Source organism: Aulonocara stuartgranti, assembly GCF_965226115.1.
Source record: "Aulonocara stuartgranti genome assembly, chromosome: 23".
Taxonomy (NCBI): Eukaryota; Metazoa; Chordata; class Actinopteri; order Cichliformes; family Cichlidae; genus Aulonocara; species Aulonocara stuartgranti.
In genome coordinates this window covers 27,878,720-27,904,164 of record NC_138958.1, presented here as the reverse complement: position 1 = coordinate 27,904,164, position 25,445 = coordinate 27,878,720, and the positions used below count along the sequence as shown (strand labels likewise).

Here is a 25,445-nt window from a genome sequence, read left to right as displayed (position 1 = left end):
CGTGACCACCCCTGAATATTATGTAAATCACATCCAGGTCTGGCAGCACACTATATTTTCCTCACGCTCATCATCTCTTGGGGCTGTCTTAACAGCACAGGCAGTGATGTACATAGACTAAATCGCAGATAAACATGGAGGCAGCGGCTCTCCCAAGCACCTCATGATATGAGATATGTGATATCCCACATCTTAAGACGGTTAAGATGTAAAAGTGAACTAATGTTTAAGACCAGAAAATGAGTCTTAAAAAATATTTGCATCTTCATTTTCAGATACTAAGAAGACAGCAGGGAGGGGGCACTCATAAGGGAAGACGTGCAGCTACAAAATCATTCTGATAATGGCGTGGAGTGTTGGGGACAAATTTAGCATCAGGAAGGATAATCGGTCAGATTACCCCGTGTAATGTGACGCCTCACATAACCCCAACATTTGTAGTTTGGTCCTACAGAGATCAGTGGGTCAGCTTGGGTTCATTTCATACATCCTAAGTATGAAATAGGAGAGGATTATGCTACAGGAGAGCTTTTCCTGTATACTCTTTTATAATTTCACTCCTGCAATTCACTCTAAGCCACACTGATTTGAGTCTCTGCACACTTTGAAGAATAAAACTTCAGAACCACCATTCAAAGCTGTCAGAGCAGACAATAGAGGCAGTGGTCCTGAAAGGAAACTAGAAGACTCTAAAGTAGAAACTTTGTGACCATACATAACAAAGTAGTTTTTGGAGTTTCTCATCCCGTAGACTCCCAACTCTTCCATTTTGAGCCCAGTATAGGGGACCACCAAAACAACCGCCTAATTGGCATTATCGGTAAGGAAAACTGGAAAGACTGGATGCTAATGGTTTAGCAGCAAGTGAACTTTCAAAATAAGAGTGTGGGGAGTGTCCACTCTAGGGAGTGGCCTAAAAACTGGTTGCCAACCACCTCACTTATTGCCAATGGCTGCACAAACACCGACACCGTGGTCCAGTGACGAAGTGAAGATGCTTACTTTCGGTTTAGCAGCAGGCACACCATCACCTTTATACCTACCACATCCTACATTTTTGTGTTGTTTTTGTTGCATATGCAAATGACATGACGGGTCTTTTGGCAGTGTTGCTTTAACAGCCCAAAGCACTGAATTGTAATGGAAAACGACTGAAACCGAGTAGAATCGAGTGGAGAAGGTACTAGTGGAAAAGAGGCATATGTAGCAGTGCTATATATGCCTCCTGCTTTCCTGTCCATTCTGTGTTTATACTGCACTGTAAAATAACGGCCCAAAAAATGCCAAAGATGAGATTTAACTTGTGATTTTGTTTAATAGGATAAAACTGACAGTTTGTATAAATAAATGTAATTTTTGCTTATACAGTTTGTGTTTTTCCTTTCTGCATAACAATAACTGAAAACTGTGATGGTGTTACATTAAATCTCTACTGTAAATAAAGGAAACAGCAGTTATCACTGTACACTCAAGTTGCCTGATGATTAGAGCTCTGAAAGGAGCCTGTACAAACAAACACCACACACCAGTTTAAATTTAGGGGTCCTTGTTTAGCCGTAATTTGTGGACAACAGAATTTTAATTTCCGTCGCAGATTGGCTCCTCCATCTTAATCTCTAAATAGCGAATCATCTGGAGCTCAGATTGGAGCAGCTGTAAAAATCTCACTGTGTTTTAATCAGAGCCAAAAGAAAACAAATAAATAAATAAATATACCTTTTGGAGGATGAGTGGGCACTCCAGGCCGCATTTGCAGGTTCCATCTGTCAGCAGGTAGGTCCTCACCTGCTCCAAGCTGGACAGCACCGAGCCACTGGGACTGCACACAGAGAACAACAACAAGGTGAGGCTGAAGCTGAAGCTGGCAATGATCCACAGCAAAAATGCTCCTTCTGGGAAGCTTGCTGAAACACCCGTTTGAAATAAGATTCAACATTTTTAGACTGGAGCTCCTGAACACTGATCTTTAGTGTTAACGTGGAAGAAGAAAAGAAACACGATGGACACAAACTTTTTTTTCCCCTTCTCTGAGGCAGGTTAGCAGCTCCTTCAGACTGTTTTTGGATAGTAGTTAGCATGAAATCAACCGCGGAGGAATAATCTCCATCTACATGTATTAAAACACCTGACCTGAACAATATATATGCACTTTACATGAAGACAGAAAATAATTAGATTAGATTAGATAGAACTTTATTAATCCCTCGGGTGGGTTCCTCTGGGAAATTCGATTTCCAAAAAAGCACAGCACCGACAGAAGTTACAGAATATTATATATATATATATATATATATATATATATATATATATATATATATATATATATATATATATATACACACACACACACACACACACACACACACACACACATACATATATATAAATACAGAGACAATATAAATAAAATATATGAAGGGGATAAATAGAATAAATAGGAATAAAAAATAAAAATACAAGTGAATTGCACATTTCAAGTATTGAGGTCTATTGCACTGTTGACTATTTACAAAAAGTATTGCACAAGGTATTGTACAGTGAGGTGAAGAGGCACTACAGCTTAGTTGTTCCCCCCTCCTTTGTCCTCCTGTTTCCCCTCCCTCTCCCCTCCAGAGAGGAGTTAAACAGTCTGATGGCGTGTGGGACAAAGGAGTTTTTAAGTCTGTTAGTTCTTGTCTTTGGGAGAAGCAACCTGTCACTGAACAGACTCTTCTGGTTGTTAATGGCCGTGTGCAGAGGATGCCTGGCATTGTCCATAATGTCCATCAGTTTCTTTAATGTCCTTTTCTCTGCCACTGTCACCAGAGTGTCCAGCTTCATGCCGACCACAGAGCTAGCCCTCCTGATCAGTTTCTCCAGCCTGGATGAGTCCTTCTTTGCTGTGCTGCTCCCCCAGCACACCACAGCATAGAAAAGTACTCCAGCAACCACTGACTGGTAAAACATCCTCAGGAGCTTCCTGCAGATGTTAAAAGACCTCAGCCTCCTGAGGAAGTACAGTCGGCTTTGGGCTTTTTTATACAGGTGCTCTGTGTTGCATGACCAGTCCAGTTTATTGTCCACCCACAGCCCGAGGTACTTGTACTTGTTGACCACCTCCACCTCCTCCCCCTCTATCTGAACTGGCAGTGGACCTTCTCTGGACCTCCCGAAGTCCACAACCAGTTCCTTAGTCTTTGAGGTGTTGAGTTGCAGGTGGTTTGTGTGACTCCATGCGACAAAGTTCCTCACCAGACTTCTGTACTCCTCTTCCTGATCATCCCAGATACACCCCATGATGGCTGTGTCGTCTGCAAACTTCTGAATGTGGCATAATTCAGAGTTGTAGCAGAAGTCAGAGGTGTACAGGGTGAAGAGAAGAGGGGACAGCACAGTTCCCTGTGGTGCTCCTGTGCTGCTGACCACAGTGTCAGACGTGATGTCCTTCAGCCTGACGTACTGTGGTCTGTCGGTGAGGTAGTCGGAGATCCAAGCCACCAGGCAGGGGTCCACCTCCATCCTGTTCAGTTTTTCCTGAAGCATACAGGGCCGGATGGTATTAAAGGCACTGGAAAAGTCAAGAAACAGGATCCTGACCGTGCCTTTTCCCCCATGCAGGTGTGAGTGGGCTCTGTGTAGGAGGTACAGGATGGCATCCTCCACTCCGACATCTGCCTTGTATGCAAACTGTAGTGGGTCCTGGGCATGTTGTACCTATGGTCGGAGGAAGTTGAGGAAGAGCCGCTCTAGAGTCTTCATAAGATGTGACGTCAGTGCCACCGGTCGGAAGTCATTCAGCTCATTGGGCCGGTTCTTTTTGGGGACCAGGACGATGCAGGATGTCTTCCATAGGGCGGGCACTCTCCCCAGTCGCAGACTGAGGTTGAAGACTCGTTGTAGCGGCTCCCCAAGTTCAGCAGCACACGCCTTTAGCATCCTAGGACACACCTTGTCTGGGCCTGCTGCCTTTCTGGGGCGAAGCTTCCTCAGTTGTCTCCTGACCTGATCCACTGTGACACTGGGAGATGTTTGGGAGGAGGGGAGGGGGGGGAGATGTCTTGCTGCTGAGAGAGGGATTGGAGGAGGGGGGTGTCATGGTGTCAGGAAGGGGGGAAGCGAGGGAGGTAGGAGAGTGGGGATTGGACTCTGTAGTGAAGGTGAGGGTGAGGGTGGGGGGGTTGTGGGCTGGTCAAACCTGTTGAAGAAGTTGTTGAGTTCGTTTGCCTTCTCCACAGTCCCCCCCCCCACTGTGCTTTTCTTGGTGTTGTGGCCTGTGATGGTTTTCACACCATTCCAGACCTCCCTCATATTGTTCCTCTCCAACTTCTGCTCCACCTTCCTCCTGTAGGTGTCCTTTGCTTCCCTCAGGCAGCGTTTCACCTCCCGCTGTGCTGCTTTCATCTCCTCCTTCACTTTGCTCCTGAAAGCCTTCTTCTTCATGTTGAGGACAGCTTTGACTTCCTGTGTTACCCACGGTTTGTTATTAGGATAACACCGTACTGTCTTAGCAGGGGCGACCGTGTCCACACAAAAGTTGAGGTAGTCTGTAAGACAGTGTGTCGCCCCCTCTATGTCCTCACCATGTGGGCTCAGGAGCACATCCCAGTCATTATTGTCATTTACTTTCTCTTCATTTGTCTTTCCTCAAGGAAAATTGTGAAAATGTGGTTGTCTTAATAATGTGCTTCCCCTTTTTTGCTACATTTAGGCATAGTCAGGACAACATGAGCATCATAATGGTAAAGGAAAGGTGATTTAAGTGACTTAATGTGGCAAGGTTATTGGTCTGGGTATTTCAGAAACCATCACTAGAGTTTAGAGAAGATGACCTAAAAAACAGAAATTATCCAGTGAGCGGCATTTCTCTGGGAGAAAATATCTTGTTGATGTCAGAGGTCAGAGGAGAAAGGCCAGACTGTTTCAAGCTCACAGGAAGGTAGCAGTAACTCAAACAACTACTCATTACAACCCAGATGTGCAGAAGAGCATCTCTGAATATGGATCAAATTCTCCAGTGCCTTGTTTAATCTATGACATGAAGCATTATGGCAGTTCTGGAGGCACACATTATGCAAAGTGTATCTAATACTTCAGTACACTTCTGTGAGCCATTTTGTGTACAGAAGCTACGCAATCAAGGACTTTTATTGTGAAAGGATGGAACACATGCACAGGACAAATTCGGTTTCTGGGTGATAATTGTTTTTAATCTAGGCCTAATATGCCTTTGTATCTTTACACTGGTTAAAGAAAGGAGAAACTTAGACATATAGGTTATTATGCAATGTTCTTACTAGTCGCGGCAGCTTGAGATAAAATTAGCCTGCATGTGGCCCATGTAATAATAAAAGGAGTCATCCCTGAAGCAAAAGCATGCTTTCAAATGTAAAAGAACATCAGCAAATACAAGTGTGCTGTGACAGTATCAGGCCACGGTCACAGACAGGATTCTTTCCAACACCCAAAATAAACCTGACACCAGCCAACTGCTTCGGTTCATTGTGGTTGGTGAGCGCACGTGCCGGGAAGGACACCAAGTCACAGCCTACAAGGATTCGACTCATCGGAGGAGACCGACGAGTAGCAGTCGCTTTGTTAGTCATTTCACTGTCTGCAGCTTACCTGTGTCCGTGGGCTGATCAGTGGAGAAATTTGTGTGTCTAGTTCATGCCAAATGGAAACTAAATCAGGTGACTGTGACTGGACACAGGAAGCATCATCATCAAAGAGTTGCCATGCTTCTGCTCATCGATCAGTTAGAGAAACTCTACCCTGTGTGCACAGTAAACAAGCCTGCTGGGTGCTTTTTGAATTCAAATGACTGGGACCAAAACCTGACGCTTACCTTTGATACATGACATCAATCACCTCCGTTGTTCGTGAACACACTTTTAGTCATGATATAGACTAGGGCTGCACGATTTGCATGAAATGAGAATCACGATTTTTTGGCTTAGAATTGAGATCACGATTCTCTCACGATTCTCTTTTCCAGTATAAATATTTATTGCACTTATTAACTGCACATCAACTTCGTAACAGTTGAGACTGAACATAAAAACAATAAATAAACATAAAAACAACAAATGTCTCACGTTTTGTTGTTGCTGCAAAATGTTGTACTGCTTGAAATTCTGTCTCCACCGTTGCTCGACGCTGCGTGTATAGAGCAGGTAGTGCAACAATAGAAAAAAATAGTTGCGGGATGGCACTGTGTAGCGTTTGTCTAGGGTGTTGATCATTTTCCTAAATCCCTCGTTCTGCACAGTGTTGATGGGAGCCATATCTTTGGTCAGGTGATAAGTGATAGCCTCCGTAATTTCTTTGTGCCTGCGGGAGTTCGACGGGTATAGGGAAGCGCTGTATAAGGTTCCCGTTGTTGATGTTTGGGTGGTTGACCGGGACAGATTTTCTCCTGTCACTTTCTCGTCATCCCTGACGTGCTCTCCGTTGTTTTTTCCCTGCTAATTTTAGCATCACACGGCACAGCTTCTGTATCACGTGGTATAAGGCTCCGCCCTTGTCATTTGTTGAGCAGGAAGAGTGAGCGCTTGTTTTCATGCAGATTACGTCCCGCACCAAAATGCGGTACAATCGCCGTCTTTTTTTTTTCTTTTTTTTAAAAATCATTGTCATTTGGAAATGAGATCGCACATAAGTATGAATCGAGATCGCGATTTTCTAACGATTAATCGTGCAGCCCTAATATAGACTAGTGGTAATAATGAGCTGATAGATGTGGCGACAATTTTCATTTCTTCTTGACTCTTATAGGAACAAAATGATGCAATTTAAGATTGATTTAAAAAGACTGATACTCGATTGGTGGACGCCAGGGGTTAGACTTTCAGCCATTTAGCCCCACACATACACTCATTAAGAACATGACTGTCATGGTAATTTGGGGCAAAACAAGTTTGGATTTTTTTAATAATCCACACAGGCTCAAACATATACATACAGGCTCAAAATCTTTTAATAAGTGGTGCTGAAGGTTCTATGATGTCTCAACTTGGCTTTTTCTTTTTAGTGATCACAATTGACTAAAACTGGTAATTTCTTTGCAGCACGGAAAGGATTTGTTTAACAGCCCTTATTGGACTTACAAATGCTCAGAACAGTGGGGGAAGTCTATTGTAGCGGTCCCCAACCCCTGGGCCTCATCCGTGAGTCATTTGGTACCGTGCCGCGAGAGGTGAGGCTCGGGTGTGAAATTTATGGTTTTCAGGGTTTTTATCGGTTTTGTATCGTCATTTTTTATTGTTTTTATCATTAACTTTGTTTCCCTGAGTCTTTTTCCATGTTTTATGAATAAATCTTCTTTTTTTGGTAATGGTACTGGCTTAATTTTGTTGTATTTATGCGCGACACCTTGAACGTCCGTGAAAATGTCGTCAGACATAAACCGGGCCGTGGTGCAAAAAAGGTTGCGGACCGCTGGTCTAAGGAACTCACTGAAGATCTAAGAAGGAGAATTGTAGATTTACACAAGTTAGGAAGGTCTAAATAACTGCAGACTCGAAGATCATCAGTTCAAACAATTGTAAGTACAAGTTATTCAGATGTGGAAAAAGACCCAAACTGTCACACAGGAAATTGGCTAGGATCTTCAGAAACAGCACAGAAACTACCAAGGTTCAAGCCTGACATGAACTGGAAACCTCTGGAACACCAGAGAGGGTGCCAATTAAGAAAGAAACCCCTGCTCCAATATAGACCTCTTTTTTTAACGTTTATTATGTGGCAAGACAACGATTGAACTTATATCGTTGCCTTGAGTTATAGTTGGAGTAAAGATGAGGCTTTCAAACCCAAGAACATTGCACCAACTGTCAAGCATGGTGGTGGTAGCATCATTCTCTGGGCCTGTTTTGCTGACAGTGGTAAAGGTGCACTGCACAAAGTGGATAAAAATCAAAAGTGGATGGATGAAACTTGGATTTCAGATGTAACTAAGTTTCTGAAATGGCCTTCCCAAATCCCCTATATATGCAAGTATATAGACAGTATAACAGAGCCTGTATTTATATATACTTTTGACCGTGTGTGGATTAGAGAAAATACAAAATAAATTGAAACTTGGGCACCCAGTACTTGTTTTATCAAGTCATTAAAGATGTATGCTATACAATCATTCCAGAACAAAGAACAGCTTAAAGAAATCATTAAAAGCCAGAAATTATCATGACATTCATGCCCATAATTAGTTTAAACATTTTATTAAACAGCTTTCAGTCTAAATGTACTGAGCATGTGCAGTGGTTCACAGATATATTTCTCTTAATCTGTAGCCATGTTTGCTTTGAAATCTCTGATGGTTTTGATCTCATTTTCTTACCTTATGTACACGACCCCTCCACCATGCTCTGTCTTGCGCTGCCAGCCAATGGGGACCTGGACAGGGACGGCCTGCCTCTCATCTCCTGCCTCGCAGTCCTTTCCGCCATTCATTGCTCCGCTGGTTTTACGCTCGACACCTCAGAGGTATATATATCAGACATCAACCAGTGTCTTCGCAATGCGCGTCATGTTTGTCTTCCAAAGCCGTGGCCGAGGTGGCGATAGGAGGGAGGGTTCAGGATGATGAATATTCACTTCAGAGTGGGAGTGTGCTCTCAGGTGGAGCTGATGGGGGATGGGGGTGCAGGGTGGGTAGGGTGAGGCGAGCTCACGGCAGACCCTACCCTTTGAGCTGCTTCATGGCCACGGTGCTGAACGGCGGGTGGACTTCCATTACTGCAGCTCGTCATTCGGAGCCATCCGACTCAGGAGGGGAGAAGGAGGAGGGGTGGGGGGTTGGGGTGAGGAATCGGCTGTGCGTTGAGGGGAGAGTCGCTTTACTTTTAATTTTTCACCATTTGTCTCTCACCGCCCAGAACAGGCTCCCCTCAGGCGGACATGTTGCGGACCATGTTCAACATATTGATTCCCAAATGCAGTTGGGTAGTGGTATTCCCATGGTTCCTTTGAGGGCAGAGGAGAAAAGACAGAGGTGTAAGAACAAGAAACAAAGAATTACACATCAAAAATATTTAACAGGCGTACAGCCCTAATAGAAAATGATTTCTTAGTTAACAAAAGCACATCAAGAGCGCAACTCCCCCGAAGGGCAAGGGCTTCAGCTGCAGGGCGTTGCATTGAAAAGATAAAGTCCGTTGTACAGCCCTCCCCATGCCCGTTCATGAAACATTATACTTGATATGGTTTCCTTCTTTAATTTTTTTAAATTTTTTTGTATCCAGGTTTAAGTTTTACCTTGGGTGCTAACAATGAAGGTCAAGGCCAAATAATTACCCAATCCAGGTACTCATGTACCCGAAGGCCTAGTATATTGTTGTGAAATTGTGGGTAATATAAAGTTTTTAAGTTTTTTTAAAATTTGGTGTCACCTTGACCTGATTTTCATGAAAATTAAATCAGCTTGAGCTGTTGTTGGTATCTACCATCACATAAAATTTGAAAATTATATCTTGTAAACTGTGAAGACTAAACTGCTAACAAAAACACAGACAGACAAACGGAACTAATTACATACTCCCTCTTTTTGGAGGGGAGAGTAAAAAGGTAATATCTAAGCCACAAAGCCTATTGTTCAGAACTAATTTAAGAAATTTAACCCCCATGATGCACTCTAATTTACTTTGGGGCGATACGGGGAAATACAGGGAATAACAAAACTCTGCAGTTATATCTAAATAATTTCTCGTGGCTCAATGGACAGTTAAAATTAGGGTGGGGCCACTCTGATATGTCGATATCAGTTGGTTCCTGACCCAAAAAGCTGGAAGAGATATCTGTAGCTCCTGGCTCTGAAAAGTGAAGCCGATGCAGATTTGTCTTACAACTGCATTCTATTTAATGAGCATTAGGAGGCGAACTCTCTGACTCTGCAAAGAGGACTGCCTATAGAAGTCTAGGGGAAGAAAACCCCTTGCATCTGTAGAGTGACCTCAGAAAACATTTTCCTGATGAGTTTATGTGCTCAGACACCAATTTCAAGCCATACTGAGTAAAACACTAATTTGACCTTGTAAATTATGGTCAAAATTAGAAACCCTGGCTGATTGTGACCCACACCCAGTTTCACACCTTGGCTCAGGCGATTAGAGGATCATCAGGGGGTCCTTTTGTCCCTCTTTGGGGGGTCACTCCCACTAGGTTTAAATCTGGGACTCCCCACCATTTGACCTTAGAACTGAAGAAGCTTCTCGGATGAGAGGTGAAACATCTTCAAGCAACTTAAAGAAGTCCAGATGCTTTTCTTTGCAAGCTCCTTTGACTACGATGACCTGGATGACTGAGAACCTTCACAGACATTGATGATGACTATTGCTATCATTCAGAGACCAAAGCAATTGTAAATGTACTACTAAGAGTCCGGGAATTATAGTTGACCACAGATTATAAAGAGTTCTTGGTCTATGAGTAGGATATTGAGTAAAAGTAATAGTAAAACCAAGGTGCATACTTTATTAAAGGTCTTTCACCTTCAACACAACAACAGCACCACTGCGCAATGCAAGGACAGTTACCCGTCAAAGAACAGCGCAAGCATGCCCGTCGGGGGAGCCTTGGTGCTTGCTGTAATGTGACATACATATAGTGGACCAATAAAAATGCAGAATGACAAGAAGTGTGCTTTTAATACAAGCAAAATCCACAAACAGTCTGCAAACATGATGTAGACCAGAATGTAGTTAATTTTGGGTCTTCAGGCTATGAGATGGAGTCAGACCGCAAGCAAAAGACTAGCTTTTAATGTTTAAAGCAAGTTTAAAGTTTCAAAGCTTTAATGTACAGATTACAAATCAATGACTTCACCAAGAGGGAGACAAAAAATATTAATTCATGAATACACGACTGTTCTTGACAAGATGAACTCCTCTTTGCAGCTCAGAAACTTGAGCCAGAAAACTTGAGTTATTCTGCGACCTTCTAAGAAATGGAACAGGAATTATAGCTCAGCTCTCGAGTCTCCAATGGTCCATGTCTGTAGCAAAGTATAATCAAGGTCTTAACAAAGAAAGGTGATAACCAGCATTGTGATACACATTAACTCTTACTGGGGTTTTACGTTTTGTCAAGCGAGCTAATGCAAAGAAAGCCTGGCTACTAGAAGTAGTAACATCTCGCTGCAAGAAAACCAACATCAGCTGTTTGGTACCAGAACCAATACCAGTATCCTTACTAGGAGTCTGTAGCTTAATCGCCTAAATATTAGACGAAGGTTTACACAGCAATTGATTGTTGAAAATGCTTTCATTTATCCTAACCGCTTTCATAACAACAGGTCTTTAATCTTGCCTCAACATTCAAGTCTATATAAAGAAAAAAACAAAACAAAAACTGCAGCAGTTTTGTCAGCTTCCCCCCGTCTCCCTATCAGACAGTAGGAGAAGCCCGTCAAAGCTGGTAATCAGGCTGAATAGAGCCTGTGAGTGATGGAGCTCCATGCAAAGCTTCCTCTCAGCCGCTGGTGCTGCTGACTCATAACTGAGACCAAACTCAGTGACACCACCACAGAGGAAGAACGGTTTAAAAAAAAGAAAAAAAAAAGAAAGAAAGAAAGAAAGAAAGAAAAGAAAGAGGTGGCAGTTAAACATACACAGTTTATCTGAAAAGACACGACAGCAAAAGGAGAAACCTCTGTTGCATAGTTAAAATCTAATTTAACATAAGTCTAAGTCTAGAGAAGACATCGTTTCTACCGTTGGGTTCACACTGGAGGGAAAAATGAATTATGCTTCCCTGTAGGAGCCCAGTGCAGCGTTGCTATTTGAAGACATCTTTGGCTTTTATAAATGCTGATTTTTTGAGGCATGCTCTCTTGTATTATTCCCTCAAATTGGAAAGATGCAGACTCGTAAAATCATGGGCCTGATCTCAATCAAACACTTTTAAATTACCAACCACCGAGAGCTACTCTACAACACAAAAATTCATAAGCATGATTATTTTGTAGGGGTGGGGGAAAAAATCGATACTGTGTAGTATCGTGATATTTTGTTTGCTAATAATGTATCGATACAGGGACAGCAGAAATCGATATTTTGTTACAAAAAAAGTTTTTGTGGACTGGAACACGCTCTGACTTCAGAGCATGTTGATCAGCTCCTTTTTCTGAGCAAGAATCCTGACATTCCTTCACTGTCCAAATGTATTTAACTTTTTTTTGGCAGCAATAAACATGACAGTTTACTTATTTTAATTTAAGACATGTTTTATTTTAATTAAGTTTAAAACCTTTTTATTTAATGTAAAATTATATTTTGTTTTAATTTACTTTCAAATTCTTCAGTTGCTGAAGGGGCTGCATAGTTTTCATAAATTGCATAGTTCAGAATAGCTATAATTGTACCAGATGGTTGCATTCAGTTAAGTTGGACTAGACTGTAATACAAACCGTTCAAGTTTGTCAACAATAAAACTGACTGAAATGAGAGAAAGACTGAGTGCGAGACTTTGATATTAGATAAAATGACTATTGATAAAGTTTACCTTTATGTACAGAATCTGAATATCGCAAAATATTTTTAAAAAATTGCAATAATATCGTATTGTGCGTTAAGTATTGTGATAATATCGTATCGTGGGATGTATGGTGATTCCCACCTCTATTATTTTGATCAGCAGTTAATCTTATTCGCTTAACACAATCCTACTCCTTTTCTTATTTTTGGTTTACCCTTCTTTAGAATTTCTTCTTATGCACGAACTAGCTTCATGGATCAGTTTTTTGGGATCATCTCTAAGGCATGCTGCAGTCATACCACATGAATTACAAAAGCTTACATAACAATAACAGTGTTAACAGTTACCCTCCCCACTGGGGCAGGTCGATCACTTTAAATTCCCCCAAAATAAAGCCAATTAAAATTACTTTACGTACTGTTAGCTTATCGCATAAAAATAACATGTCATTTATTAGCAGACTGATACTTCCACTGCAGTTAGTACGTAAAGTAAAATGCATGTAAAGGAGTTAAAAATAAATATACATAACAAACGTTAGGGGAATCTGTTTTGTCTTCATCTAACTGAGCAACAAAGTATTGGTCGATTAAATTTTTAAATATCTGTACCAGTCTTGAAAATCATACATCATAGGCTCTAAAAGAGAGGCAGCTGTTAGCCTGCATCAAGTTTACAAGAAATTTTTACAGATTTAGAGATCTATCAGGTAGTGTTTAGCAGTGCTGCTTCACACCAGGAAGGTCCTGAGTTCGATTCTACCACGTGCCTGGGGCCTTTCGGTGTGGAGTTCACACGTTCTCCCCGTGTTTGCGTGGGTACTCTCTGGGTACTCCAGCTTTCTCCAACAGTCCAAAGGCATGCCGTTATAGGGGTTAGGTTAATTGATGATTCTAAATTGCCCATAAGTGTGACTGTGAATGGTTGTCTCTGGTTTGAGTGTTTTAAGTCTGCGCCAGATTGGCGACCAGTCCATGGCTCCAGCCGTTGGATGGACAAAGATCAGTTTAACTGCAAGCAGACAGTTTCCATTTTCCATTTTAGCTTCTACTTAAATTACTAAGCTGCTGCCGTGTAAAAAGTAGATGGAAGCAGTTAAAAAACAATAACAACCAAACAAACAAAACAGTTTTTTGTTACATTTAAACAATCCATATGGGTGGTTTGATTTCCATTGGCATTTCATTGTGAAAATACTGACGGTAATAAAAACTAATCATTAAAAACTAATGATTACTGGCTCCAAAGATTCGGCCACTTTTTATGTTGAACCCTGCATAAATATAAAATTTAAGGGAAAAAAAAAAATCAAACGTAAACAGGATTTTATCAATTTCTCTCAAACCACACATATAATTATTATGGACAACCACATTTGACTTTCGAAAAATGTTCTCTCAAGTCTTGGCAATCATGGACGAACAAAAAAAAAAAAAATCTTTCTCAAACTGATATCAAACTATTTACATGCTTTCCAAACTAGGGCTGCTCGATTATGGCAAAAAGTGATAAGTCACGGTTATTTTCACTGAAATTGAGATCTCGATTATTTGACGATATTTATTTAACAATAACAATGTATTGAATAATGACTTTAAAGATTGTCAAAAAATAATATAAAATAGTGTGCAAATACTGATAACAGTGCAAATGTTTGCAATATAAAAAATAAATGAAAAATGTAAACATCTATGTTTAGTGAACTTTGCAGTGTTGCTCTGTGGTGCAGCTACGACACTGTAGCAAAGTTTACACACTATAGCTGTGTCCCAATTCAAGGTCTGCACGCTTGAAGTACGCGCACTACGTACGGTGCATACTATAAGTACGAGAAGTGCAGAAGTGAGAGGCTTGTGAAATAGGACGGTATACGCTTCGTCGCGCTGTTCAGGTTGCCTAGCAACCATGATACTAACCGCGAGACAGGGAACATACAGCTTTGTTTGACAGAAATGAAGGAGAAAAATGTTTTGTTAGTCATTCATTTTTGTCATGACATCACTTTGATTAGTTGAGTATCTGAGGCTGAGACCACGGGACTGTAAAACATGATTGTTGGGCTTCATTTCTGTGCTGAACAGTCATTTAAGATTAGTTAGTAAATAACAATTAGTTAATGTTGTTCATGAGACTAAAGTCATCTCACTGTGGTAATGTAAATATAATATGGCCAATATTATAGTATTGTCAGATATATATATTTCAGATTGTTGTGTTTGTGGATATATGACTGACTTTAATTATTAAACATTCGCACATAAATAAGTGACGTCATATTCAGTACTTTTGACAGTTCACTCTTCGGCCGCTCCATCTTATTAGGGAAATTCATTCAGAAATGTTTAACGAATGAGATGTCACAACTTTCAAGTACAAAGTTGTTATGAAGTCTGTCACATCCCCCCCCCCCCTTTTTTTTTCTTTTTTTATTTATCCTTATTATTTCATTGTACTGTATATTGTTACTCTTATTTGCCTTGTATGTCTACTGTACAAACTGAACTGGAATGACTGACTGTTCGCTTTATACGTTCAATAAAGTTTGGGGGAAAAAAACCCCTCTTCGGCCGCTCCCTTCTGCCGTATTTTGCAGCAAAATTCTCCACACCCACCGCCGCGCTATGAATTGTGGGATATATGGGACCACGAAGCGTGCACCGGACCACGCTTGATATTTGGGGAAATCGATGGCGCATTTGGAGTATGCATTTGAAGTACACTTCGAATTGGGACAGCAGTCGTCGCGTGGCGGTGACGTAACCGCACTTAAAATGCGTACTTCAAGCGTGCAGACCCTGAATTGGGACACAGCCTATGTCTACTTGATCCACATCTGACTCCGCGAACCCACCCATATGGAAAAGAAATAGTAAAAACTTATATGATTTACTCATGAAAGTGGCCACTTTCTCATTACTTTCATACATTGTTTTAGTAAGTATCCAAAACATACAAGTTTCATTATATAATTTTTCAAGGGATCTTATATCTGTTTTCACTCTTATATGCTTTTCATACAAGTTTCACACAAGACAGATATAAACTTTATAAGATTTATATATATCTTTTCCATATGGGCATAATGTTTCCACACCACTGAAGTTTTTTTTACCTCTCTTTTCAACCAACGGCAGTCACTCTCCTCTCCAAATAACTTCTGCTTAGCTTTCCGAGGTTCCCTCGGGTCCTCTTAATCAGCGGTCCCCAACCCCCAGGCCTCGGACCGGTCCGTGAGTCGTTTGGTACCAGGCCGCGAGAGTTGAGGCTCAGGTGTGAAATGTATAGTTTTTAGGGTTTTTATCGGTTTTCAGCGTTATTTCGTTATCGTTTACTCAGTTTTCCTGGGTCTTTTCACATGTGTTATGAATAAATTTTTTTTTCGGTACCTGTACTAGTTTTATTTTGTTGTATTTATCCGTGACACCTTAAAGGCCGGTCCATGAAAATATTGTCGGGCATAAACTGGTCCGTGGCGCAAAAAAGGTTGGAGACCGCTGCTCTTAATTGTTGTGACACGTGTTCGAAATGCAAAGAGGTGCGCTCGATTTCCCACACGGAGCAGCGCGAGAGTAAAGCACGAGGGAGGGGCTAATAATCGGCTCAGTCATTTTTAATGATCGTTGAAAGCCCAGATCGTAATCGAGATTAAAATTCGATTAATTGAGCAGCCCTATTCCAAACTACAACTTTCTACATGAAAGTTGCTGTCATTAGCAGCCATGCTAATGCACATACCAGTAGTATCAGTACACATCTGCACTACAAAAAACAGGGTACATGTGAATACAGCATATGCTATGCTGTCCCAAACAAATGCTGTGTTCTGGTAGACTGTAAAGCTTGAGGGCTACAACTTCACCAAAGATATCACAGGAATGGTAAATTTCTATCCACCTAGGTTAAAATCTACAAGTTCGACGTCTTCCAAGTGGTCAAGTAATGTCCTCGCTGTCAGCAAGGACTCCCAACCAGGAGGGTTAAGAAAAACGTGTCTTTTTACAGAGGATTTCCTTAAACCTAAAGTACAAAAAACAGCGGGAAAAGGAAATGAAACCCATTTTTGTGCGTTTCCTTTGCTGCTTGAACATGATGAAAGTGTGTTTTCTTAGTCATAGGTGACAGCAGAGCTGAGTTCCCGAAACATAACTGCACATCATGGCTGCAGCAGCTGGAGATACCACGTGGAAGACACAAGAAGTATGATTCACCATCTCGGGCTGTTTGTATTTTCTCCTGCCAGCTGTTTATAGCAGTGGTGGTCACGAAGAGAACAATGAGGAAGATGCATAAAGGCTCCCAGCCTTCAATAAAGCACACCTACTAAAGCTACCTCTACCTGTCTAACTCCTGATGTGAATTTGGGGAACAGTGAAGGTGCACCCTGCCACCTACTGCTCTGCCGGCTACATAGAGATGCAGGAGGAGGTGGATAAAACTGCTACAAGCTGGACTGTCTGAGATCAAACACTAGCAGTCAAACCAATGCAGTTGTATAAAATACACCAACTGTGGATGGAAAAAAAAAAAGGACAGAGACACGTATTTGAAATTCGTTTTCCTACTTTGTCTCCTTAAACCATAGAAGAGAGATATGAGAGGAAATCTCTCAACTTATAGTGCATAAAGTTAGACCTCAAGCAAAAACTTGAACAGTGGATGAAAATAATTTTTTACTTTTTTCTTTAAAGTATCGCCATCCAGATTTTCAGAAGTGAATATTTGCTAAAATTAGGTTCTGTATGAAAGGTATATATCACAACTTCATGCTTTCTTGCACCACACTTTCCACTAGTGCGTTTAGTAGGTTAATTGTATTCTGTTTTATTTTCCATGAACTTTTTCTCTGTTATTACTCAAAGTTTTCATTGAAATCTATAATAATTTTACTTGATTGTATTTATTTTGACTTCAAATTTGTTTCTAGCTGTTAAAGGTATTTATTTGGCCATATGGTCATTTATTTTACTGAGCTATCAGGGCTGGTAAAAATAAAATTAAAAAAACATTAAAAAAACGGCAGATTTCAAACTATGTTTATCTACTCTGAGGACCTGTAACTGAAAGTATTCACAAAATGAAGGTAAATGTTGCAACCCCTTTTTAAATATGCCAACTCAGATTTGTATGGAAAAACCCAGAAAGGTCAATCTCACACATCCAAAAGTGCATGTACTTGAATGTGATGGGAATTTTACAGTTTGGAGTGAATCCAGCTGCACACGTCACCAAAACAGTAGAGAACAAGAGAGGGAAAAAGTTAATGTGGTACAAAAGGAAGAAATGCACCCTCAATAGGAAATAAGTAAAAAAAATTACAAACTGTTTTAGATAAGAAATCACATTAAAGAAAAAAAAAGACGAGCAGAAACACAGCCAAAGATCCTCGAGTAACTAAATTTGTGGTCCATTAAAGATGGCAGCTTATGTAAATGAAAACGTTCTCCGTCAGTGTCCAAATATTAAAGAATATGATCAGACAAAGTGGCCTGTGTGCATTTCATTATTAGGTCAAGAGGTAGATTTCTTTGCTTTGTTCATGCCTGAGCTGGACTTTCACTCAACTCTAACGACAACCTGTCTCTGACCGATCTTTAGTCATCGGGACAAGAAAAGGAGAAAGAGGAAAACCTTTATCTAGGAGCCGACAACATTTACTCGCCAACTCACAATTCAGGTCAGAACATGAGCTCCAAACGACTTTAGGAGCACGCAACGCCAGTTTGCCAGCATTTGGACTCTGGTAAGTTTGAATGGAGCACATAACCCACTGGAAGACTTAAGGTCTTTGCAGAGTGACAAATTAATAAAGCCAATTAGAAGAGATAACAGTGGTGGAGTAGTTGTTTTGGGAACTGTAAAAATCAAGGGAGCACAGTCACAGTCCAGCGGAAGCATTAAAATAGATGATCCGTTAGTCTTACTGGTATTACACAGGGTCTGACATAACCAATGGCAAAGGAAAATGTGTGTCTGCACAGGTTGATTTCAACCAATCAGTTCAACTGTAAAAAAACAAACAAACAACAAACAAAAAACTAGATGAAGTCAAACCCCATTAACAAGTGAGTGAGCATTTTCTCATTACAGGAAGCACACGAGGCTGCTGAGAGAAACTGGTGTGGAAAACGCAGCGGGAAGGCAACGCTGGAGGTTTGGAGCTCCACAGCATGAACCCCTCATCTGTATTTGAGGCTAAAAGTAGACTGAAAATTCACAATAAGCCTCCTTGTATTGTAAGGTAAAGACCCTTCAGTACTAGAGGGAGAACCCCAACAATCCGATGATCCCTACTGGGCAACAGTAGGGAGGAAGAACTCCCTTTGAACACAAAGAGACCTCCAGCATCCTGCTGTAACTGGTTGAGTGGTGAGGGGATAAAGATGCCAGAGTCTGCTTTTTATATGATGCTGGCTTTTAATTTTAAAATGAGAATCTATGGAAGAGCAGTGGCAGTGTCACGACTGAAAGCATGACCCCAGGTGAAGTGAACAATTTTTTCCCCCCAGAATAGACATCAGCAGGATTTTTTGTGTTATTCACAATTTAACAAAAAAAAAAAAATTAAAAAATTCCTGGTGGTAAAAAGCCCACAAGAGTCTTTATCAAGCTACCAGAACAGCAAATTTAAAAACGTGAAAAGCATCTTTTACACTGCTTTCTTTGTAAAAGTCACAAATACGTCATCCACTCGTCTTTCTCAACAGCTTTTTTGTTTAATTTCATATTTTTGGCAGATGTTTGAATAAAAATCCCGAAATTCAGATATGGATGGTCTTTTGGCACCAATGTGCCCACCATTGATTTTAATCACTAAAGAGTTTATTAATAATCACAGAAACCCTTTTTTTTCATAAGAGGAGAAACACCCTTCCAAAGGTCTTCTCTATGCAGTATCTGACAAACTTGAATAGTCATGAATACTTTATGCATATGTGACTTTAACAACAGCATTTTCCTTTTGTTGTCCACCTATTTAGCAATAATTTTAAAAATGAAACACAAGAACAACACTGCATTTGGAAATTCTTAGTCTTTTCAGCACAGCTATTTCCATTATTGGCTTACTCTTAACTCACAGAGTTGGTATATAATAAACTCATTGAAGAGGACCAGTACAGCTTGAAAAATTGTTGTTGTTGTTTTGTTTTTTAGGAGTGGTAAAAAGTACTTAAAAAAAGCTGCCTTTATGCAAATGGACAGCTTGTTTAGTATAAATTTGGCAGATTTCTTAAAATTGCAGCCATCCTCTCTCTTTCTAGCAGAAATACTTGCATACAGAGATACATGCAGTGCTCACTCTAACTAGGAGCACAAAGTGGCCTCTACTACATTTATATATAATTATTTTGCACATTTTGACTATGTCTGCATTTATCCCATCTCCATCTTAACAGGTGGGCAAATCTGAACAAAACGTTGTGTGATGTCACACACACAACAATTATTCACAAATAGATAGATGGAGAGCGAGAGAGATTTTAGAGATTTGTTATAAATCCATTTATTTTTCCTTTTGTACATACTATGTTTATTTCATCATTTCCTTGCACATGCAAAGCCACTAATACATCATGCATTCATCTTCCTCAATATCTTGTCTTTTATTTCAGTCTTTTTGGCATGTGATTTAATGAACTGTCTGAAATTGGATTAAAATGGTCTTTTTATTGTTGTGCCTCATTATTGTGTTGTTTTTAACTGTTAGAATTATGAATATTGCATGTATGTCTGAATTATCATTCTCTGTTTTAATAATAATAATAATAATAATAATAATGGATACTTTATTGATCCCCATGGGGAAATTACTTGTTTTTCTCTGCATTTGACCCATTCACTCAGTGAAGCAGTGGGCAGCCCACTAAGCAGGCGCCCGGGGAGCAGTGTGTAGGGACGGTACCTTGCTCAGGGGTACCTCAGGGTAGCCGTTAAGTGGATTCGAACCGCCGACCTTCCGATCATGGGGCGACCACTTTACCTACTGAGCTATCCCTGCCCAATGTATTTCGAAAATAATTCTTTTTAAACTCTAAATTTTCATGACAGAAAAGAACATAAATTATGGAGTTGCTCATAACTCTCATAGTCTGTATATAATTAAGTTAAAAGGACCAGTTCAGCTAGGAAAAACAATGCCATTTAGCAGTTGTGGAGAAACATACCTCCATCCACATTTAAATAAAGCCATAGAGCACATTTTCAAAAATACTGACGTGAAAGTCACAAATCTCTCCTTGAATTGAATATTTATGGTTTTAAGTACACTTGTTTCAACTTTTTATTTCACTTTTTACTCTTAAAGATAAGGTCATTACAGAGCACCAGCTTGGAGAAACATACCTCCACAAGCATTTATGATGCAGGACACAAGCTGATAGAACGCAGCAAAAAATTTACCAAGTTTATGAGGTCAATGCATGAAAAAGATTATACCACTGTTTTTAGACGTCTTTAATTTAGGAATAGTCTGATGTAAAAGTCGCAAATGCATTGCCATAGCCCCAAACGCAATTACATAATCTTTGACAATACAATAAAATCTAAAATAAAACCAATAAAGTTGTTCCCTAATACTTTAAGTGTCGCTGGAGTCTTCATGTCATCAGATCTTTGTCTTCTTCATGCACCTTGGAATTAGGTGAAGTTGTGCCAGAAAAATTTGTTGTATATCTACATAACAGTTTCCCAAATGTTCCTCACAGTAAGAACGACAGTTTCATTAACAAAAGTACTGTTTTAGTACATGGTATTAGCAGAAAGTTGGTGCCTGTGTATCGGTACTGGAAAAAGTACCCTAATTACAACAAAGTGAGCCTACGTCAGATGTCAGGTGTTTATATGGAGCATTTTTATTCTGTTTGGGCTTTTAATCCCATTAAAGTCTGAAAATTAGAGTCCAGGTAAACATACATATGAAGAGGAAAAATTACAGGTAGAAATGCTCTTACCCATTATTTAGATGAGATATCTGTGCATTCAAAGAACTACTTATTGTCATTTTTTTCCCCTTAATTAAGAAAAAATGTTGAGAGGGTTTTCAGATGCAGACAGTTTTTGAGAGTTTTTTCACAGCGAAACATGAAAGTGTCACAAAAAGAGACTTATTTGTTGATGTACAAAGAGACAAATTATAGGGATTTTTTGTGGTAGGTCACACAACTTTATAAGCAATGTATTTCAATAGATGGTATATTTCATGTTTGCATTGTGTTTGTATTGTATTATTTCTAAACTTGTACAGTAGCTTTTAGTACCTAAACCAAGGGCTGTGCGATATGACCAAATTCTCATATCCTGATATAAGACATCTATCGTCCCGATGACGATATAAATCACAAAAATTTAACATTTTTTTTTGTAAATTCTGTGAATCTCGGGCAGCTCGACTTACGTGGAGTGTTTCCAGCTGGGCGTCATGTACCTGGAGTCGAGTGTTTTAACCGATGCATGAAACTATACATTTTTAGACATAAGTTGTAACGGCCGCCGTTTTCTTTGTGAGTATTTATTACACAGTGTGCTGCGGGGAAAAGCCTGCTCTAACGTTTGAGTCTAAGGTTTATTTTTAGCACCTGGCGGCTCTTTTTTGCTTCTCATCCGAAAATACTCTGCATACTCTTTCACGTGATTCAGTTTATTTTGAAAAGTCTCAACAGGATCTTGAGCTTTATTGTGAAGGGTTTATGTGGAAAATAAACAAGCGGACACGTGATGCAATGGTTTTACTGTCGTTGTTGCTAACGTCAACGCATAAATACAGGCGCTTGTCCGTCCCTAGTGTGGTTATATTAAATAAAAGAGAAAGAGAGAACTTTAAGAAATTAATATAGCCACTACATTGACCATCAAAACGATAAAAAAAAAAAAATTGCTGTAAACAGTTTATTTTGCGACACCACAAAATAAACGATAGCGTAAAATTAAACGATAGACGTTTTTATATCGTCATCCGGTATATATCGTTATATCGAACAGCCCTACCTAAACCTATACCTGAGTATTGTGAAAATCTTCAGCCACCCCTTATTTCTTTATATTTTGCTTCAGATGAGCCAGACTTTGCTATTTTTTTAAAGCTTGAACAATAGTTCTCCAGGCTTTCTGGAGGTCTCCCAAAGTTTTTCTTTGGGCATTTAATGTTTTTTTTTCCCCACTGGGGTTCAGTCCAGTCATAGTTTTTCCTTATTTATTTAGTCGAATCTATGAAAAATGCCAACAATAACACAAACTGACAGGTTCAAAAAGTAACAAACTGATTCCCAAAGAGCTATTAGCTGGTTTGTCTCAGCATGGTGTGCAACATGTCCTTAAAAAAAATCTGAGGAAACTGAACAAGTAGAGGACACAAGAAGACTTGGAAGGCCTACAGCAGATGAACAGTATATTAAAGTCATTTTCTTATGCAAAATCACAAAAGGGCTGCCTGGAAAATCAGTTGTAACGGGTCTTACGGAGTGATGAATCCAAATTTGACATTTTTGTTTCAAATTGTTGCCAGTATGTAAAGAGAGGTACAACTGTGAGTGGTTCTATCATGGTTTGGGACTAGATTTCAGCCACTGATGTGGGAAATCTTGTCGAAACTGTTGGTAAAACAAGTATGAATGCAGAGAAGTCTGATTTTGATGCACCAATGATCCCAAATACACTACCAGTGCACTAAAAGAAAACAAAATGCTACACTGTCAGTCATGGATTGGCCTCCCCAGAGCCCGGACCTCATAATAACTAAGAACAGAACCAAAGGCATCCAACATCCAAAGAAAAGCTTTGAATGTCCTTCAAGAATCCTGGAGAACTATTCCAGAAGACTACTTAAAGAAATGACAAGAACGCTACCTAAGAGAGTTCAGACTGTGTTGAAGAGTAAAGGTGGTCACACCAGATATTGACATTCAAGCCCAGCAGAACTGTACAGAACTTTACAGGTCCATTTTTATATACTGCATCTTCATTTATGTTTGCACACATTTCCCATTTCCTAGAAAAGTATACAGAAATGAGGGGCCGCTAAAGACTTTTCTATTGCCTTTCACCTTTTTAAAGTGGAAAACATTAATCTGCCGTACACTGACACAAATCAGTACATGAGTACAGTACATGAAACACTAATCAATAGATTAAAGGTTGCAACTAATTCATAAACTGCTGCGAGACTGCGCTGAAGATGTTCAATATGAAGGTTTTTTTGTGAATTTCCATCTATATTTACAGCTGTCCAGTTTCATGAAAGTGAAGAGCTACCAGCACAAAGCACCTTCTATTTGCTAAGCATAAACCTGCAACACCACAAAGGTTAGACACGCTGTCCTGACCCATAAGATATCCACCGCTGGCTAGATTAAACCCATTAATTCTCAGCACAGCACTTAAATCTTGCTGTAGCTCCTGCCTGCTGGATTTGGCTAAGGAAAGCTTCGGGGATAAATGAGCCATATTGTCCTGCAGCAGCCTTCAAAGTTGACAGCCACATAGCCTGAATGACAAGACTTTTTTTACCCACCCGAAGCCGGAGGAAGATGACAACCGCTTGTGTACACAACCAAAACAACCTAAACGTTAGATAATAGCCAATTAGCCTGGTGGACATTAGCTGGGGCTGCTCATCAACTGAGCCAAATGTTGGTTTAATAACCATTAGCTCGGGCTCCATCGTGTGAGGGGCCTCCGCATTAAGAGGGGACCGTGTCAACAAGCGGGATCAGTCCTGTCTGACTGCCTTTTTGATGCACTGTATATGAACTAGCTGAACTAGCTGGGGGGTTAGCCTGCCAAGCGTCAGCTGTCTAGCTGCCGTTAGCTTAGCTAGCTTGTTGTAACGAAAATGAATTAGGACGAGCTCGGCTACGCTAATAACGTTTCAGCATTTAATTGGAACCGCGGAGCTGGGTTCGTGCATGCCGGGGACCAGCAGGCCCGGGGTTCCGACTTCAAATTGTCGAAGTAAAAAAAAGAGAGAGAGAAGAAGCAGCTAGGCCCGGTCGTTGAGGTTTCGAGCCAAAGGGGGAGGGGGGCAGGCAAGGCCAGGGGTAAGGCCGAGTTAGCACGGGTTAGCTTAGCATGCTAGCTAACAGCCGTGCAAGCCCGTTGCGTTTGCAGAGGGGAGAGCGAAGAAGAAGAAGGGAGAGAGAGGGAGAGAGAGAGACGCTTTTCAGGCACTAACGTTTCTGTCTGCGTCAAATCAAACCGTAAACTGTCCGTTCTTACCCGGGCATCCCGGCGAATGCGTACCGGAGCCGAAACAGCGAAACGGGCGAGCAACAGTGCGTCTGCAAGCTTAGGAAAAATAAGAATAAGCAGCCTACCCATTAGTTCTCTGCCTCTGCTGGTTCTCCTACACTGGGATATTGGAAATGATGGAGAGCTGCACTGCGCATGCGCCAAGCTCAACCAGCCAGCAGATGGGAGAGGTGATGCACGTTTCCTCACATACACGAACTCTGCATGGCCAAAAGGGGAAAAAAGAAAGGGGAAAAAGTTAGGGGTAACCTGGATGTAAGGGTTGGGATGGGGCCTCATACTGAGTCACAGCCTGAACCGGCGGGTCCCATTTTGAGGCCTGAGGGGCCTCCAGGGACCCCTGAGGCAGAATTGGCTGCAAAACTATTTGATCCCTTTTTCCACATATTTGACTTTAATCCTGGGAGATATAGAACTGGTTTTATTTTTTATTATTTTATTTTTTATAATTTTTCTTCCTAAAGACTATGGAAACGTTTCACAGTACATTACGAATGTACTGTAGGTCATTGAGGTCATCCTATATACACTCATACACTCATGTATATACTCATCCACCAAAAATAAATACAAAACAAAAAATATACTGATCATTTGCTGCCAATATATTATCATTTTTTATATAATGTAAGTTTCTGTAAAAAAGGTAAAATTCAATAAATTCATTGTGTGGTTAAAAATACAGAAAGACATAAAAAAAAATATACTAAAAGTCACTTCATTATTGTGTCATTTTCCCAATTTTTTTAAGCTTT

General features: G+C 40.4%; 1 protein-coding gene across 2 annotated transcripts in view; it reads right to left on the bottom strand.

Annotated features, from left to right (window-relative positions):
* Positions 1-25,221, bottom strand: part of mbd5 (methyl-CpG binding domain protein 5) — a 56,435-nt gene extending 31,214 nt beyond the window's left edge. Inside the window, exons 1-3 of one of the 2 annotated variants that reach the window (XM_082523259.1) lie at positions 24,756-25,221; positions 8,318-8,943; positions 1,717-1,819 (exon numbers count right to left, since the gene is read on the bottom strand). In XM_082523259.1, coding sequence (XP_082379385.1) covers positions 1,717-1,819; positions 8,318-8,430 — 216 coding nt within the window. In that variant the 5' untranslated portion in view covers positions 8,431-8,943; positions 24,756-25,221. The remainder of the gene's footprint in view (positions 1-1,716; positions 1,820-8,317; positions 8,944-24,755) is intronic. The other variant, XM_082523258.1, reaches the window with a different exon arrangement.
* Between the last annotated feature and the right edge of the window lie 224 nt (positions 25,222-25,445).